The sequence below is a fragment of the Podarcis vaucheri genome (assembly GCF_965113315.1).
Source record: "Podarcis vaucheri genome assembly, chromosome: 1".
NCBI lineage: Eukaryota > Metazoa > Chordata > Lepidosauria > Squamata > Lacertidae > Podarcis > Podarcis vaucheri.
In genome coordinates, this window is record NC_138759.1 from 45,582,289 (window position 1) to 45,601,481 (window position 19,193).

General features: G+C 42.4%; 1 protein-coding gene across 4 annotated transcripts in view; it reads left to right on the plus strand.

The window, feature by feature from the left end:
• LOC309541330 (MAX gene-associated protein-like) overlaps positions 1–19,193 on the plus strand; it is a 41,997-nt gene that overhangs the window by 15,783 nt on the left and 7,021 nt on the right. For all 4 annotated transcript variants that reach the window (XM_082239101.1, XM_082239098.1, XM_082239099.1 and 1 more), the window contains exons 7-20: positions 60–158; positions 748–1,397; positions 2,795–3,146; positions 3,657–3,898; positions 4,606–4,749; positions 5,789–5,843; positions 7,079–7,581; positions 9,071–9,368; positions 9,693–10,232; positions 11,067–11,345; positions 12,107–14,121; positions 15,622–15,746; positions 16,185–16,233; positions 17,417–17,602. In XM_082239101.1, coding sequence (XP_082095227.1) covers positions 60–158; positions 748–1,397; positions 2,795–3,146; positions 3,657–3,898; positions 4,606–4,749; positions 5,789–5,843; positions 7,079–7,581; positions 9,071–9,368; positions 9,693–10,232; positions 11,067–11,345; positions 12,107–14,121; positions 15,622–15,746; positions 16,185–16,233; positions 17,417–17,602 — 5,537 coding nt within the window. The remainder of the gene's footprint in view (positions 1–59; positions 159–747; positions 1,398–2,794; positions 3,147–3,656; positions 3,899–4,605; positions 4,750–5,788; positions 5,844–7,078; positions 7,582–9,070; positions 9,369–9,692; positions 10,233–11,066; positions 11,346–12,106; positions 14,122–15,621; positions 15,747–16,184; positions 16,234–17,416; positions 17,603–19,193) is intronic.

Sequence of the window (19,193 nt, forward strand, 5' to 3'; positions counted from 1 at the left end):
AATCTGTTAAATTGTTACCTAGCAGCACATAAAACTAGCTTGACTGTCTTTCCCACCAGATACTGGGCTTCCCTTTGTTTCCAGGACTGGAAAGACGAATGACTTCACAAAGATAAAAGGATGGCGAGGGAAGTTACATAGTTCTTCAAAAAATGAAGGTAAGATTTAGGATGTGTTTCCTGCTACTTTCTCTGAGCCAAATGAAATGGGGAAATGAACTCTCCAGACACCTGCACCCCAGAGTCACTTAACATAATGGATTAGTTGGGTTATTCCATCTACAAAACCCCTAAGTACACTGTTAATCAGTAGCTGTAACCTGGTAGAATTATTGTCTAAACCTACATATTTGCTGCTTTGTGTTTAGCCTTGATTTGGCTTAGAGCTCTGTATGAACTGGGCCAATGTATAGAGTTGATATGATTGTTTATATAAGCCCCTGAAGAAGGAAAGGATCCTCTCCAAATTACAATCACCAATAAAGTTTGACATTTATTGAGAAATAGTTTGCTTTTGTGTACAACGTGCCTCCCCCTTTTGTTTACTTCTGTTTCTGAGAGCTGGAAGACTTCCAGAAACAGCACTAAACCCCCCACCACCACCTTTCTGCTTCTATAGTGGACAATGTTTCTTACCACAGCTACTCTGTACATCAGTTTCTAAAGCTTTTACCAATGTAATCTATGCAAACACATCATAATGAAGTTGACAATACTCAATTGAAAATGGATTTATGTGATTATTCAGGTAGCATTTTAGAAGGCTCCTTGAAGAATCGATCTGCCTTCTGCAGTGACAAGCTTGATGAATATTTGGAAAATGAAGGGAAGTTAATGGAAAAGAGCATGGAATTCTCTCCTAGTACATCCAGTTGTCCTGTGGTTTACCAGCTTCCAACTAAAAGCACCAGTTATGTACGGACACTAGATAGTGTTCTGAAAAAGCGATCCAGTGTTACTACTACTAGCTCTTATACTTTCAAGCCTCTTTCTGTGCCTTCTGTCTCTAGAAAGAAGAGAGAGAAAATTAAGAATAAAAAGCAAGCAGGTTCTAGAGGCAAAGAAAAGTCACCCCAGAAGGCTACAATAGGTTTGCCTGTTGTAACAAAGCAGAAACGCAACTTGACAGCTTTGGAAGAGAAAGTCACTAAGTCTCAGCCAAGTAGTCAAGCAATTAGTGAGATAGATGCTCTCATGGCATCAGGCACAGAAGAAAATGTACAGGGGAAACAGCGTCAGGCACAGCAGCAGCAACAGAGTAATCGCTTGCCAAGTTTATCAAAGACTCAGTTGAAGCTGATGGATTTGGAGGTTTGCGCATTGTGGGATGGTAAACCACGGACTTACATTACTGAAGAACGAGCAGACCTATCTCTGTCTACTTTACTCACTGCTCAGGTGAGTTACTCTGTTCATGAAAGTTTAACGGTGACTTGCCTTCAACATATTTTCCATTTCTGAATAATGGTGTTAATAGACATACCTCTGTGGTGAGGGATTTCTACAATTTAGGGGTAGCCAAAGAGATAGTCATCCCTGGGGTTATCATTCCCTCCACTCTTAAGGGTGACGAAACTACAAACATCTTAATACACAAGAGGGTCTGTTGGGATGGAGATAGGCTTCAAATACCTGAAAGACTTGAGTTGTTTAGGGTCTTAAACACCAGTGAATTGGGTCCAGGAGCTGGCAACTACATGTTGGCCTCTGTCTGTCTCGAGACAGTGGGGTGTGCCTCTGGGAGCAAAGTCAAATCACTGCATTAGGCTTACTGAAGTGACTTTCCAGGGCACAAGCCTGAGTAGTGTGTATGGAGTTCCTAGACAGCCCAGACAACAAAACCCCCCTCTTGGCTTCGCTGATGTGGTCCAAAGGAAAGCAGAGCAATACGTTTGGTACCAGCTTAGCTACAGGAGTTGCCTGAAAGAGGCGTACGAGGTGCCATCCAACCATCTTAGGGACTCCACTCCAGATTTGTGTAGGGTTTAGTCCTTAGCCTTTTCTCCTTGCAAAGATATCCCATAAGGCAGTGCAGGTTTAGGATCAGAGTTTTCCTTCTCCTAAATGGGCTACTTTCCCAGGTTGATGAGCCTAACTCCTCTACAGCATGTGCAGAACCCACCTTGATCATGGAACCCATTATTGGTCTCATCTGCTCTATTTGCCAGAGCAATAGCAAATTGCATGCGAGGAAAGCCCCTAATTCACCAAGGGTATGAGACCCATTGGCTACCGTCACCTGATTAAGCTGGCCAATTGAAGCCATTCCTGGGATGTGGCCGCTGTCGCATGCTGACAGGTTTTAGGACCCACAGGTGAAAGCTGAGCGCAGGTGGACAAACTACCCCAGAAGGAGCATGACGTCCCCCACCAGAGGTACCAGCCCTCCTCTAACACCCCATAACTGGAAACTAGTGCAGCTGTTTTAAAGCAGACTTACACTTGCATATATTGGATTCTGGATTAATGACTATAAAGATAAGATGCACTTCTGATTAAAAATACAGTCACATTTACATTGGTCAAATGCACATCCCCATTCTATTGGCTACATTATTGCTGGACTTATGTATTGCAGATAGTCTATTTCAGCAAAAACAATGGCATCTTGCAGCACCTTAAAAGCTGTTGTTTTTGTGGCAATTGACTGAATACAGCTTCCCTCTGGATCTGAATTGTAGCTTATTAACATACATAATTCTGTATCATGTAATTCAGGAATCTACATTGTGGTAATTATGTATGCAGATACTTATCTGGAGATTTGAGAAGAGTTATGTATCTACATTTTTCAGGCTTCACTAAAAAACAAACCTATCCACCAAATAATCAAAAGGCGAGCACCACCATGCAACAATGACTTTTGCCGGCTTGGGTGCATCTGTTCTAGCTTAGCTCTTGAGAAACGTCAGCCTACGCATTGCCGCAAGCCGGACTGTATGTTTGGCTGTGCTTGCCTAAAAAGAAAGGTAGTCCTAGTTAAAGGAAGTTCAAAGGAAAAGAAGATCCTGGAGGAGTCTCTGTGTGGAAGGAATAGATTGTATTGCGAAAGTGAAGTGAAACAACAGGAAGAGGTGATGGAAAAAGAGGAGAAGAAAGAGAAACTGAAATTTAAAGATAAGAAGAAGAAGAAAAAGGTGGAATATAGTAAGTATAATCAATAGCAAGCAGCTACTTCTTTTTGTAGGTGTTTGTAATTATGTGTGTTTCTGAATTAAGTACCAAATGAGAATTTGGAAATAAAACTTGTCCATAAGACATTTAAAATATCAGTATACATGGGTTTCAGTTCATCTAAAGCTAATTGCAACTTAATTTTATTGAAACTAGTGGTGCATGTTAATCAGCGGACTCATTTGGCATTAATGGGACAGGCTGCTATCCTTTACATACTTACCTGGGAGTAAGACCTATTTAGCACAAGGGGGCTTGCATCTGCGATAACATGCATAGGACCAGGAGGTTTTGTGTGTATCTCTCTGTCTCTGCCCTAAACTTCCCTTTCACCCAGGGGCATATAAATTACTCAAGCTTGGAGCTCTTTCTCCATAATATAAAAAATAGGTCATCTTTCTCATTGGATAATGTTTGTGTGATATTTTTATATTAGAGTAGGTGTTCTTTGCCAGACAATAAATTATTAAATCTTTCTACTAGCTATATGTGGTACAGAGCCAGAAAAGCCTGTTAAGAACTTTCCACTGTGGGTTAAAGTAGATGGAGAAATGGATCCAGAACCAGTTTACATCCCAACACCATCAACTATTGAACCAGCAAAATCTATGCCGCCTGTCCCAGAGGTCTTAACACCCAGTGGCAAACCTGCAGCTGGTGAAGGCAAACCTGCTACCAGTGGAGTCAAATCAGCACGAGTTTATGCGCCTAGACCCAATCCAGTGGTAAGCAAAAGAAATGAGATTTTGAAGGTGAATCAGGAGTAGTCCACTTGTTTATGGCAAAGGCAACCCAATACATTTGTTCTTTAATTCTAATATGGGAACGTGAACCAACATATTGGGAGTGTACCGAACTGGTAACATGGGGGAATGGAAAGTGAAGAATTAACAGTATCCTGCTAGCTAGGGATGATGAGAGTTGTAGCCCAAAAGCAACTGGAGACCCAAGTTTGGGAAACTCTGATCTAGAGAGAGCCCTTTTTATCCAGCAGATAAAGTATGTGAAATATACTTAACTGTCTGTCCTATGTTAAATTCCTTGCACAGAGGAAATATTTTCTCAGAAGCATTATATGGTTGTATCCACATAGTACCCTTGTGCAAGGGGTTTTGAACAGATGGAGGCATCTGCTAATGGACAAAGGGAGGAAGGTTATACTTATTTCCTCCCTGCAGCCCCACAGAACAGTTGTCGGGGGGCATTAGGAGCTACAGTGGGAGGAGGAATTGGCAGGAAATCACCTCCACCCTTTTGTTATTGAACATCTGCTGGAGCACCATCACTAAGAGGACCAGCTGGATTCTGCCATAATCTTTATCTAGCTGCTCCCTTTGGCATTTTGTCTAGGTTATTTGGTGATAAAAGTGGATAAAGGGAATGGTGGAACAGTGAGGCTTTTCCATTTATGTCCATTTATGTTGGTTTATAGATTCGAGAAGAGGATAAGGACCCTGTCTATATATATTTTGAAAGCATGATGACTTGTGCTCGTGTTCGGATATATGATCGTAAAAAACAGGAGAAAAAGCAGCAACAGACGTGCCCTTGGAATTCTGAAAAACACATTGAAAAGGTAAAATGTTGTGCCCTCATATTTCCTTTATTAATGCACTCTGAGTAAAAAATAATGACATCAGACAAACACCTTCATTATACTGTTTTAGACACCTACAGAAAACCTTTTCTGTTTAAAGCCTAACCAGACCCATGATCTGTTCATAAATCTATAAATGTTTTACTGGGTTTAATATTTTAAAAGTTTTTAGATGCTTTGAATGTTTTAAATATGTGTAAATATTTTATCACAGATTTGGTTGTTGCCCTGAGCTCCTTGGGTAGGAAGGGCAATATATAGAGTTAAGAAATAAATAAAAACTATGCTGTAGAACATGGGTAGGCAAACTAAGGCCCGGGGGCCAGATCTGGTCCAATCACCTTCTAAATCCAGCCCGCGGACACTCCAGGCATCAGTGTGTTTTTACATGAGTAGAATGTGTCCTTTTATTTAAAATGCTTCTCTGGGTTATTTGTGGGGCATTGGAATTCGTTTTTTTTTTCCTTTTCCCCCAAAATATAGTCTGGCCCCCCACAAGGTCTGAGGGACAGTGGACTGGCCCCCTGCTGAAAAAGTGTGCTGACCCCTGCTGCAGGAACAATGAATAGAAGATAGGGTTTTCATTGCTATTGCAGAATGCTGGGAGAGGTTTAACATTTTTCTTCCCTCTATTTTCCTGCGGAAGGTGCATTCACTTCCCTGCCCACATATTGGCTGGTATTGAGACTAAAGGGAGATTACCCTCTGGAGCTATTATCAGCCACAAGGGGATGGGAGGGGTTGGGGTGGGTATTTTTAGAGTTTAGCTGGCAAGAAACATTATAACATTCTCTGCCCATACTCCCAGGCATCCATATATCGTAGTCATATGGCAAAAAATGGGGTCCAGCCATGCCTGGTATTCTGCTCTTTGATGAAAAACTTTGCACAACTGCCATATTTCTCATCATTTGTTTCCGGGGTTTGAACTCTGTATTTAAATATATATTATTATTGGAAATGTGATTCCCCCCCCCCCCGTCTTATCTTTTCCTCTTCTTTTAAATCTTTTTCCCAGGAGCATGATCCTGAGCCCCAGCCACTTGATTTGGAAGATGATAAAGAGCCCGGAGGTAAAATTAAAAACATGAACTTTGTCCCCAGATTCCCAAATTCTGGAGTAGGTCTTTCAGGATAGGTGATGAGTGTGGGACTCGTAGACATTCTGAGGCGGGAGGTGACAATGCGATACATTAAGCCTTTCTTTTGGCCAGTTGACAATTGAACCTACTCCTTCTTTTTCAAATAAACAGGCATGGCAGCCTTGCAGTGGGATAACAGAGGGCTGGAAAGTGTTCCAGTAAGGGAACTGGGTGGTTAACCCACCTCCCCCAATTTATCCATAATGTTATAAGGGGATGACCACATTCCCATTAACCTAGGAAGAAGAGAAGCAGGGAAGAGCTGCTGCTGTCTTTGAATGTTTCCCCATGTGCTGTGTTAGGCTATCACATTCTTTTCTAATGTCATTGTTAGATTATGACCATAGATTATTTTTTTCACAGCAGTGGAATGCTTACAATCAATTATGCTCAGGGTCTCTGCATGCTTATATAATTCATTTCCTGTACTTTAACACCTATTGGTGTTCCCAGGACAGCTTGTGGAACAAGCATTTGTGGTGGAGGGGTATACCTAAGTGAGTTCAGAAGAGTAGTTCAAGTTCCTATTGTTTGAGAAAGATGGGCTTAGTCGTTTGTTTTGCCTATGTTAAAATGCTACTGGTTGTGCCACATCTCAGGAGATTGACCCAAGCACTCTTGATTACTTACAGTTATACACACAGAGACATACAGAAACATCCTTCCCTCGCTGCCCCCCCCCCACATATCCTTGAACTGTGGTGATGTCTCTTGCTTGCCAAGATTGGAAAGATATATGTAGAAATCTGTGACTTGCATAGCTAAAATGTAGCCTAGTGTGCAAAGGTTTTGAGTCACATCCATTGCTCAGCCCACTTTTGCCTCTGACATTGCTCAGGACTGGAATGTGGCCCCTGCAAGATACCATACAGAGGAATGTGGCCCCAGGACTGCAAAAGGTTCCCCAGCCCTTTGATACATTTTTGGCCATTCTACCTTTGAAACTGATAGTGTTGCAACTTGGTAAGAAATGATAATGTAACCACTGTACCTTTCTGGCAGATAGAAATATTTCATTGAGGACAAGGGGTGGAGAACAGGGCCCACTTCTTAGACATGGGGACTAATTAGGCATTGTTAATTAGGAAATGTTGCCCAAGTCTTTAATTTGCTTGGTTTCCTCTGCTGCTGCAACACTACAGAAACCTGTTTCCATTTTCCCCCAGATAAAACCTGGTGGTTTTCCTGTAGTGCTGGGGATCCATCAACTTCATATGTACATCATACTACACGAGGTGGAACAACCAAACTAATTGAGATTGTTTCTGATTGCAACTGGGAGGAAGATCGCAATGAGATCTTGAACATCCTGTCACAGCATGTCAAGAGTAAGATGCCCAAGTCCCTTAAAGTAGGAAATTTTGTTATTGATCTAGAATCTGAAACCAAAACGTGGGATGAGAAGAACGCTCCTGTCTTTTCCTCCCGGGTGAAAATCTCCATGCTATCCAGTCAAAACAAGGGTGAAAAGGCTCATATTTCTGTTTTGGAGGCTTCTGATAATAGATTGTCACCATGCAAAAAGACAGAAAATATCACATTCTTAACAGCTGGCATGTTACGGGAGAGGAGGAAGAAAGGATTACCTTTTTATGCTGGACTTTCTCCTGCTGGAAAGCTGATTGCTTACACATGCAAATCTGATTTGAATTCCTCATCTTTGATTCAGGTGGGTTGCGTTTCTTACGCTTTGATGATTTTTTAATGTGTTATTTTTAGGACACCAGCCAGTTTTTTTTTCCTTGTGTATCTTTTGCTCATTGAGTGGAGAAATACAGCTAGCAGGGCGTAGGCCTTTCCTGTGGGGCCAGGAGGGCAGTCTCCCAATCTTATAACTAGAGGAGAAAGAGGAGGCTCTAAGCCCCAATGCCCTGACTCCCTGGCCAGAAGGCAGCAACAGAACCCCAAGGCCAGCTGTCCAGAGTATCTTGTCATTCTGGCATATCCCCAGTGTGCAGTAAAAGGTTGGGTCCATGTTTGAGATAATTTTGAAAATATTTCAGTTCCAGTTGTAGGATGTTGGAGAGGGTGAAACTGAGATATGCCATGGAATTGCACAGGATCCTCTGACAAATTCTTTCCTGCCCCAGTCTCTGGCAGCCCAGTGTTGCTCCTCGTGAAGCCTGCTGCTGCCCCAGTACCCAGAGCTAAGCCATCGCTTGACTTGGCATTAAGTCTGAACTGAGGCTTGAGGTTCATTTAGTTCCAGATAAACTACAAGCTGTAGACATAGTTTCTTCTTTGCCTTACTGCTCATAGTTTATCTCTGGGGGGCAACCTATGAGCCCAGGTTCAGACATAATGCTAATTTAAACCGTGACATAGCTCTGAATAGCAGTACCAGAGGTGGATGAAAGCAACCACAATGTTTCCTGTGAGTACCCATATGCTCAGTGCTTTCTCACTTAGCCATGGTTTGGCTTAGCATTATGTGCAAACCGGACCACTGTCTGAATTAAACCAATTATTATCTCCAGTGATACCAGGTGATAACCACTGTTAGTCATATGCAGAGTAAACCCATTCAGATCAATGGACTTAAATTATGTAAGCCCATTGATTTTAGTGGATGTAATCTGAGTATGACCTGGTTAGATAACATTCATTGGCATTGGCCAGTAGTCCCCCTCAGTATAAAATAAATACCCTGTGGTATGTGATAAGTCAAATTACACTGGATCTTCCTGATCTACTGGATAGAGGAGTGGTCAGCTGGGAACCTTTTAGCCCACTCTCTCTGGAAATCTAGCACTTCAGGGTTTTGGAGACCAAGGCTACAATCCTGTTCCTACTTTATTGGGAGTAAGCTCTGTTGAACAGATTGTCTTTACATGTCTTTGCTTGTACATGTAAATAGAATTTGTATTCTGAGTCTGTGTAATGGCTAGACTGAGTGTTGGACCAGGACTGGGAAAACCCAAGTTTAAATCTTCATCAGCCATTAAACTTACTGGGTGACCTTTTAAGACAGAATAAAATTTCAAACATATCGTGGCATTGGCAGTCAACTATCTAAATGAGGGTGGAGGAATAAGGAACTGAACTGGGCTAGAGCTCCTTGTGTGAGCCTAATTAGTGCTTTGGATCCCAGGCATTGTTAAAAAGAAAAGAAAAAAAGACAGGGTTATCAAGTGTTTGTATATTTCTTTTTATTGCAGGTTAATGGTAAAAAATACCCTCAAGCCAAACTGCTTCTAGGACAGATGGGAGCATTGCATCCAGCCAATCGACTTGCTGCTTATATCACAGGCAGGCTGCAACCAACAATGCTTGACCTATCAACACTCAGTACTGCAATCTCCAAGGCAGAGTCCGATGCTAAGCTTGCTGCTTCTGAGCCACAGTCAGCTGAAGTGCCCACAACAGAAATTTCCAAAACACCATTTCCCAGTAACACTACATCCACTTCCACTGTAACATCACCAAATGCTCATGCCTCAACACAGAAGCAGATAGGTAATTTGAAACCTTATTTTCTGTATTATAAATTGTCTGAATTGTAAAGCATAAAAAGCATGGAATGTGAGAGTATAGTGTTCATATTTATTTATATACTGTAATATCCTTCATCAAAATGCTTTGAGACTTTTTTTTTGCCACATGCAGCAACATTATACACATCATTAGGTGCAATATGTTGAAAATGAGGCAGTGTAACCAGTAAGCGTTAATTGGAAAAGTCAGGCCTTAGCATAAAACTAGGTTGAGTGCTGTTATCGTTTGTGGAATGGAAAGATGAAAACTGCTAATAGTTTTGACTTTGAAAACCTTTCTTTTCAGCTGCTCGGCCTTTACTACACAATGTGGCGTCTCAGTTGGTTATAAGCGCCGTTGGGGCACTACACCAGAAGGTCCCTGGAACTAGAATAAGCCAACCTCTGACAGGACCACAGAAATTTAATATCAAATCTATGCCACTCTCCCCTGGGGCAACGACAGTTACTCCTCCTGCTATTACTGTGTCATCACTTGCTGGAACTACTGCTAGCCCTGCACCCTGTAACAAAGCTCCCTGCTCTTCTGGCACTGCCAAAGCAAATGCTGTTGGAAAACCTGAAAACAGAACTGTGTCAGCCACAGCTACTAGGGCTCCTGTTAAAATAGCAAAATCACCTGGAATTGCTACGCCAGTTGCGACTGTAGCTTTGCCTGGAATAGGCCCATCAACCGTTGGTATTCCTGTTTCTGCAGCATCTCTATCTACAATCTTAACCACAACTGCATCCGTGACCTCGGTGCCCACACCAACTTCGCCAGTTAGCTGTATTGCTCCTGGACTCTCAGGAATTAACAAAAGTCCTTTATCGAATCAAAAAGCAGGTAAGGTACCCTTACTGATGGGCCAGTTCTTGCTGGTCCACACACCTGTCACTTAGTCTGTCTGTTATGAGAGACAGAAGTGCTTGGCAGACTTTTTGAGTGAATAAAGCCTTGCCTTAAAATGCATTTCACTCATTTCAAATGAGAAAATACCGGTACTTTGCATGAGTTTTCTCAGTGTTGATCAAAATTTCAAAATTTTCAGCTGCAAAAAATAATAATAAAAGGACCCCGGGGGAGGGGGGTGGAGATGATGGCAGTTTCTTTTCCAAACTTTTCCTTGTTTTTTTTCCCCTCCTCCTTCAGAACCTTCATATCTCTCCTTTGCTGTGTGCAGTGGTTCAGTACTTGTCTGCCAAATAACTTATGCACAGCAAAGTTGATGCAAAAAGACTTCCTTGTGGGTAGAAAGTATGAGAATATCTGGTTTAGAAGAAAAAGGACTTTAGTGTATTGGCATGAACTTGTGTGTGTGTGTGTGTGTGTGTGTGTGTGTGTGTGTGTGTGTGTAGAAATGCCTTGGGGGAAATTGGTAAGAACTGTTTGAAATGGGTTTGTATTCTTTCGAGCCCACTTTTGCTTTTGGGAAGTTGCTTCCAGTTGGGGAATTAAATGCTAGTTGCTAGAACAAACAGCAGAAGCTGTTGCTTTCATATTATTCTTGCAAGTTCCTCATAATGATCTGTCTGATACCTGCTGGAAGCAGAATGTAGGAACTGATGGAACTTTGGTCACATAGATTCTTCTTTGTTGTTGTATTTTTAAAAATGCTCTGCAAATCTTGCTGTATAAATGGGACTTTGTTAAGAAGAGTGTTATTTCCTAATATGGCAGGTACTACAAGCCCTCCAGGATTGTCTCCTGGAGCAGAGAAACGCATGGGACCACAGCTGCTTTTGATTCCAGTACCTCAGAGTTCTCCTACATTGCGACCTCAGCAAAACACGCAAGTTGCTCAGGGGAAGAGAATGATTTTGCAGCCTCTAAGGAATCCTGCTGGTGTGAATCTCTACCGACACCCCAATGGGCAGATTATCCAGCTTGTTCCGCTGCACCAGTTCCAACCTACAGGACCCCAGCCTAGTTTATCACCCGTAATGTTACGTAATCCAGGTACAGAATCCTGCACATCTTATTTATTTTATTTTCTGAGAGAGAGCAGTTAAATACTGGGGGAGGGGAAGCATAGTTTCCTATAATTGTGCATCTATTTTTGTTCAGTGCCTAAAGTTAGTTTTTAAAATTTATTGTAATTCATATGCTGCCTTTTAATATAAAATGCTTCCAGGCCAGATCTCAAATACGATATAAATATGCATCGCAGCGGCAATAGTTGTAAAATCAGAGCAGCGTAAAATAAACGTCTTAGGAAAATTAAGTACTAGGGTTGAAGGCATCAGAGTAGGTGTCACGCAAGCCTCCCTCAGAAGAGTATTCTAATAATAGGGCCATCACCCACCACCAAGGTAGCTAGTTGCATCCAAGTCCACAGGGGGCAAGAGGAAGTCTTCCAATGACTTCTGTAGCCTGGTTTGTACATAATGTTGAACCATAGTTGAAACTAAACTTTGGTATAACCCAATTGAAGACGTGCAGGTGCTCATAGCTAATGCATTTCTGGCTGCTGCGCTGCCAGGAAACAAGTCAGAGTTTATTACTTATTAAATTTATATCCCACCTTTCCTCCCCAAAGAGCACTGTCATATGTTTGAACCCAGGCTCATGGTTTGTTTTGAGAGAAACCGTGAGCAGTGAGCCAAAAACGAAACAGATGTTTTCCCCCCTTTCAAAACTATGCACAGTTTGCTTTCATCAAACAAAAATGAGTTATTAGGTGCCAAGAATTACTAATAGCATTTCTCAATTCGTTACAGGATCTGTTGTAGAAATCCGGTTGCCAAGCCCTTCTAAGCTTCCTGAGGTATCTGTGTGTCAGTCCTCTGTGGTTTCATCAGTGATCCCAACCACCCTGGCTGCTTCGGTTCTGTCTGCAACTCCTCCTGTATTGTCTGTTTCTCCAACAACAACAAAGGCCATGTCTGTTTTGCCTGAGACGGCAACCACTGCAGCTGCGTCTATATTATCTGGAATCCAAACCATCCCTGCCCCTTTGATGTTATCTGTGCCCCCTACTGCTGGGGTTCCTTTGGGGTCGTCTGTTGCCCCTTCCATTACGCCTATGCCCCCTGCTGCTGAAACTCCTTCCATTTTGCCTGTGCCCACTGCTGCTGAGGACCCTCCTGCTTTGACCATGCCCCTTAGTACCACAGAAGCTTCTCTATTACCAAGAACCCCTACCACTGAGACCCCATTAATGTTACCTGTGCTCCCTACTGCTTCACCCATATCTTCTGCCACTGAAGCTCCTTCAGGGTTATCCATGTCTCCTGCTTCAGCCGTGTCCTGTGCTGTTGAAGCTCCTTCTGCTTCAACCATGGTCCCACCTACAGACCAGACGTCACAGGCCATTGGATCTGGGTCCACACTTCCTATTTCAACTGCTCAGACAGAACCAGTCATTTCTCCTGTCTTACAGGCTGGCACTTTGACTATGAGGATTTCTCCTTTGGGAGTTAGTCAGACAACTTCAGATTCTAAAATAACATGCGACACCAGCAACACACCAGATAGTGCAGATCATCTAATAGCTCTTCAGTCAGGCAGTTTTGCCTTGCTTCAGGTTCCAGGGCAGAAGAAAGTTCCAAATTCCATTTTGAAACAAGTTGAGGTAAATAGCACATCTCAGAAAGATGAGTTGAGTTCAATTAAGCCAGAAGGAAAGACAAGATGCTTACAAGAGGTGGAGGCTATGGGGTCAGAAGTCACAATGTCAGATTCCAGACAGGAAGAAAATAAGTTGCCAGAAAACCATTTAGAGCCCTGTTGTGAAAAGCTCACACATGACAAGAATGCTATAACCTCAGAGACAGCCGAGAAGGATGCAGAAATCTTAGAAAAATTGTCAAGTGATGATCCTATCCTTGAGCCTGAGATTGCATCATTGGACCACTCCTACATCAGCCAGGAAATAAAGTCTGGGGGAAATAAAGTGGTGGCTAATGTTAAACATCCTGAAGACACCCCAAATGAAGTTTCATGTAGTTCTGAGAGCGTTACTGAGAGTTGCAGTCAAACTGCAGTCCTTGCACATGATGCATTAATCGAGCAGAAAGTAGCACAACTAAAGAACTCAAACGAGGAAGAAGCGCACTCTGAGCAAACACAAAGCACAGCAACTGATTCAGAAGGAGTTGAACAGAAACAATTAGAAACAGATGAGGAAATGATTATTGAACCATCTCAGAAGCCTTGGGATGAGTGCAAGGTACAAACGAATTGTGCAGAAAAACTGGAGGAAAAAACTAAATCATATCTGAGTCCACAGGGAAATGAAGACCAGGAACTACTAGGGCAAAACATGAAGGAAAAGGGTCATTCTGTGGCAGCACAGAGGGATAGAGACGCGGTCAGAAGGAAGCATAAGGTTACTAGTGCAAATGGCCAAAATACCACATTGGGAAGCAAATATGTAAATAATGCACTAGAATTTTCATATAAAAGAGATACTGGTGTTCAGAAAGATAACTTGACTGTTAAAGATGGCCTTGTTCAAATTAGCAAAAGTTGGAGCAAAACATCGAGGCCTTCAGATGCTTTGGAAAACAAAAATAAGAATGGTGCCGATGAGTTTGTAAAGAAATTTCCTAAATGTGAGAAACAACAGAATATACTGAAAACCAGCTATCACAGAAAGGATTCGCTGCCTGCCATTATTAATATTACCATGGATAATACAGAAAAAGATGAAAAAACAGATGATTCTGCAGATGAGATGGCCGACGAGGCATCTAGCTATCAAAGTGAAGATATAGTGAATGTAGAAACACTGGTGAGTACATCTTTAAATTGGAAGCACAAGTCGTAAAATTTTGTGCCTGCATCCTATGATTTTGTACTACTCCTGATTAGTAGTTTGTGATCAGATGTATTTATTGGTTTTAAGGTAAGTAAAAGTTTGAAAGCCACAGACATTAAGTAGGTAAAAAGAAGTAAAAGGTAAGACATTAAGAACTGTGATGAGGACAGAGCAGGTAGTAGGAAGGAAGAACAATGAAGAACTACAAGGCAGGGGTGGACTTAGGGTTATAAATCACTGCCTTATAAAGGAGGAAACTATTTAAATAGTGCAGAACTGTATTCTTGGCCAATTATACAAAAAATAAGAGTTGTTTTCCAAAGTGAGTAGTTTCAGTAGAAGAACTATTCTAAAAATATTATTATTACCGGTATTTACCTTTTAGTATGTTGCTGATCTTGATATCCTCTAGTGCTAAGAAACTCCCCCCCCCCAAAAAAAAAAAAAAAATGTTCTGGGTTTTCACTTAGTCCTTCAGAATGGATTTAGAGAGGGCACAGGGCATGTGTGAGTGAAGGGGGAAATTATGTTGCACAGTCAGAAAGCCTTGTGCTGGTGGAACAAGTTAGTTGGGTACTGACATTGTTTCTAATCTTAAGTTTCAAGTCTGGGCAAATTGACAATTTAAAAGAACTAACCTGCAAGAGTAGGTCATTCATCATTTGATGAATGAATGAGACCTCTGGCTTCTCAAGGTAATATCTAGGATGTAGATCATAAGATATACAGTATTGAGCTTCCATGTACATGATGTAACAAAATGTATTTAAAATGTGTAACTATGTAGGTTACATAGTACCTGTAAAAAAACCTACTGACTTAAATCCATTTTCCCGCCCACCATTTTTCTATTACACCTTGAACATATGTGGGTTTTTTAATTGGTATCAAGATTCAGCATGCTTCTTCCCCCATTGCTAACTTTTCTTTGCTTCAGGATAACTTGTTTATTTTCTTATGATTTGTATGATTTGTATTTTTAATTTTTATTAACAGGTTTATTTAAAAAAACCTTGTGATTTAAAATGAAGTTGTTTTCTTTTCTCTGCCTGTTCCTTTTACAATATGGAACATTTCTGTTATATCTACAGAATGTAAATGCATTCCACAGTTACGTGAGAGTAGTAACAAAAGACTGTGCCTAACACTGCAAGGACAAACTATCATGTTTTCAGTTGTTTACAATACAAAGTTTTAGATTAAACTGATTATTGTTTGCTTATATTTTTACGTTTATGAATTCTTCTATACTTCCTCAGTGATTCAATACATTATATCAATGTTATATCTGCTTTAGTGTTAAAAATACTTAATTTTACCAATGCAGTTGTTGCATAGAAAAATTGCTGTGAATTATATCATCACTTCTTAAAGATGTAGTTTTTTCTTACGTACTTATTTTTTTAAAAGAGCTAGCATGTCTTGCTGTGAATTGTCTGTAAGTTGATCATTGTCTTTTAAATCTTGTTCCAGAGTGAAAGTGAATCTAACGGATCAGAGGAGAATGTGGACATTGAAACTGTGGAGGAACTTACAGAGCAAATTAACATTGCTCGGCTGAAAGCTACAGCTGCCCATGTCATATTATCCAAACAATTGTAAGCAGTTAAAATAATAATAATTGTAATATTTTTACCATCAATTATGTAGTTCTAGATCATTAAAAATGTAATGATCCCACTTGACCTAGGCGCTAATGAGACCTCTTTGTAGGAAGAGGCTTGGGGCCCCATTCAGCACCCCACTGCCACAGAAGACATGGTGGATCAGGGAACAAGATTGTTTCCCTGAGGCCAAGGTAGTTGACCTGGATACCTTCAGAGACATTATAGCTGCACCACACTGCCATGGAGAATGAGGGTTTTGGGTGCCATTCTGAAGGGGGGGAAGATGATTCTTCGTAGGGACCCAGGACAAGCAGTTAGTCCTTTGTGACAAAGAATTGCTCCTCTGAGGGACAGAGGCATCCATGTGTCTTAAGATAAACCAGACTGGAAACCCGCACAACCAAAATGACATCCATTTTTGTCTTGCAGGAACTCTGTGCATGACCATTCTAGTCAGAAGATTGCCAAGACTCCCAAGGTAGACACACGTCTGTTTACTTGTTTTTCTTCTTCTCTGTAATACATGTTGCCAAAGATGCACCAGTTTATTTTTTACTGTCTCTAAGGGTGGAGCAAGATGTGCCGCTGTTTAGCATGCAATATGCAAATCCTGTGTCATGCTCCGCTCCACCTCCATAATACCTAGTAAGACTTACCAGTGTTTCTCCTCCAGTGAGATGGAGTATGAATGTCGAAAAGCAGGGGAAAACAGGAGAGCTCTGTATGGGGGTGCCATTGCTAACAGCATCTAGTTCTGCTCTCAAGCTATAGGTGGCCAGCTTGGCTATGAGATATCCAGAACAAGAAAATGAAGGTTCCAAGGGCTGGCTATTGCAGAAGAGTCTGCATTGCTATGTGCTTCTCCATTGCACTCATTGCTGTTCCCTGGGTCAGTAGAGAAGAGAGGAAAAGGGGGGGGGGAATCCAAGTGCAAGAAATTCAATATTTAAAAACGTACAGTCATACCTCGGGTTACAGCTGCTTCAGGTTGCGTTTTTTCGGGTTGTGGACCGCTAAAACCTGGAAATTCCGGAACGGGTTACTTCCGGGTTTTGGCGGTCACGCATTCACAGAAGTGCTAAATCACACTTTGCACATGCTTAGAAGCGCCGAATTGCAACCTGCGCATGCGCAGACGCAGGTTGCGAACACTGCGGGTTGTGAACGTGCATCCCGCACGGATCACGTTCGCAACCCGAGCGTGCACTGTATTTCGTTTCTAACACCTAGAGATTTTTCCTTTATTTTGGGTTTTTCTGCCTGCTGGTGTTTCTGTTCCAGTTTTAATAGTTAGTTTTAGTGAATCATTGGCTCAGGTGGGTTGCTCATACTCTTCCATTGTTATATACTTTGGACTTTACTTGTGATCACCACCGCTGAGGGCATTCCTCGCACATGTTGTTGTGCCTAGGTTTGGTAACACTCATTGTTTTAATTGAGAATCAGTAGCTTTTGCTGTGCTTCATTCATGGCTCACTCATTTCCCATGCAGCATCTCCAGAGTCAGATACCTCCTTAAGCTCCACCTTTTAAAAGTTCCGTTCAGTTTTGTTGAAATGCTGGACCAGGACTTAAAGTTATACATATACGAGTCACTGTTTGGGCTGCATGTCTCTATGTTTTGCACTGTTCCCAAGAGGAGCTGTCTTTTTGCTTTTCAGCCACAACCTGAATTGCCAAACAAAAAACCAAAGAATGAGGAAGAAACCTTTTCGAATTACCGCGAAACACACACAGCAAATGAACGTCGCCGTCGTAAGGAAATGAGGAGACTCTTTGAAAAACTTAAGGCTACTTTAGGATTGCAGATGGTCCCCAAGGTTTCCAAATGTTTCATCCTGAAACAGGTAGGTATTTTATAGCTTGGAGGGAGGCAGCAGGACAATGTTGCATGTTGACAGAAAAAGAGATGGACATTTCTGCAGTTACTATTCATCAACTTACTATCATGGCAATCACCTGACTAAAGAATCTTTTATTGATTGATTAATTGATTTGTTAGTGGTATAAATCAGCATAAATTGGATTTTTGAGCAAGAACAGTCATTCCAAGGAGAAAATGCTTTGTTTGAATTTTTAATGCTTATATGTCTCATGGAAGGAACTATACAGTGGTGCCTCGCAAGACGAAATTAATTCGTTCCGCAAGTTTTTTCTTCTTGCGAGTTTTTCGTCTTGCGATGCATGGTTTCCCATAGGAATGCATTGAAAATCAATTAATGCGTTCCTAGGGAAACCGCTTGCCAGGCTGGCGGTGTGGAGAAGGGCTTTTCTCCGCACCGCAAGCCTTCAGGACAGGTACGGGAACAGAGGGGAAGGTGCGCAGCGCTTTCCCTCTGTTCCCGGGGCTTGCGTGGGAGGAGGGTTTTTCCTCCCCACCGCCAACATTCAGAACAGCATTCTGAATGTTGGCGGTGGGAAGGAAAACCCTCCTCCTACCCCAAGTCTTCAGGAAAGCCATCCGATGCCGGGCGGCGGGAGGAGGCTCCCCCCCCCGCCCGGCATCGGAGCTTCGTTCCGATGCCCGGCGGCGGGAGAAGGCTTCCCCCCCCCCCGCCCGGCATCGGAGCTTCGTTCCGATGCTGGGCGGCGGGATAAGGCTCCCCCCCCCCGCCCGGCATCGGAGCTTCGTTCCGATGCCCGGCGGCGGGAGAAGGCTCCCCCCCCCGCCCGGCATCGGAGCTTCGTTCCGATGCCCGGTGGCGGGAGAAGGCTTCCCCCCCCCCGCCCGGCATCGGAGCTTCATTCCGATGCCCGGTGGCGGGAGAAGGCTTCCCCCCCCCCGCCCGGCATCGGAGCTTCGTTCCGATGCCGGGCGGCGGGAGGAGGTCCGAGGACAGTGGGGAAGACGCGCTGCGCTTCCCCGCTGTCCCGGAGATTTCCCTATGGGCTTTCATCTTGCGAAGCAAGCCCATAGGGAAATTCGTTTTGCGAAGCGCCTCCAAAACGGAAAACCCTTTCGTCTAGCGGGTTTTCCATCTTGCGAGGCGTTCGTCTTGCGGGGTACCACTGTATTAAAAAAAGGCATCCCATCCTCTGCGTGAGAGAAGGGAGTGGTCCCTTTTCTAAGAGGGCAGTTCACAGGGATATTTAAGAATTGCTTGTCAAGCTATTACTTTTCAAAAGATCTTCCCAATTAAGTAGAGACACATTTTAAATTTATGAAAAGGTTTTAATTGATTAATCAAATGGATTAATCAACTGAGCATTTCATCTCTGTATTACATACTAGAAACTCAAAAGACATGTGAATAGCAATTGAAAACCTCTTAAGTGCCTATTTTGTGTCTCATCAATTCTTTTTCATAGCACCTTTGGTAAAAACAAAAGCAAAACAACTGCAGTTTACCATTCACACTCTGTTTTTGCCTGGTATTTGGCTTGCTTTCTTTGTAGAGTGCTGCTTTTTCCTCTAAAATGCTCTCAGGAGATCTATCT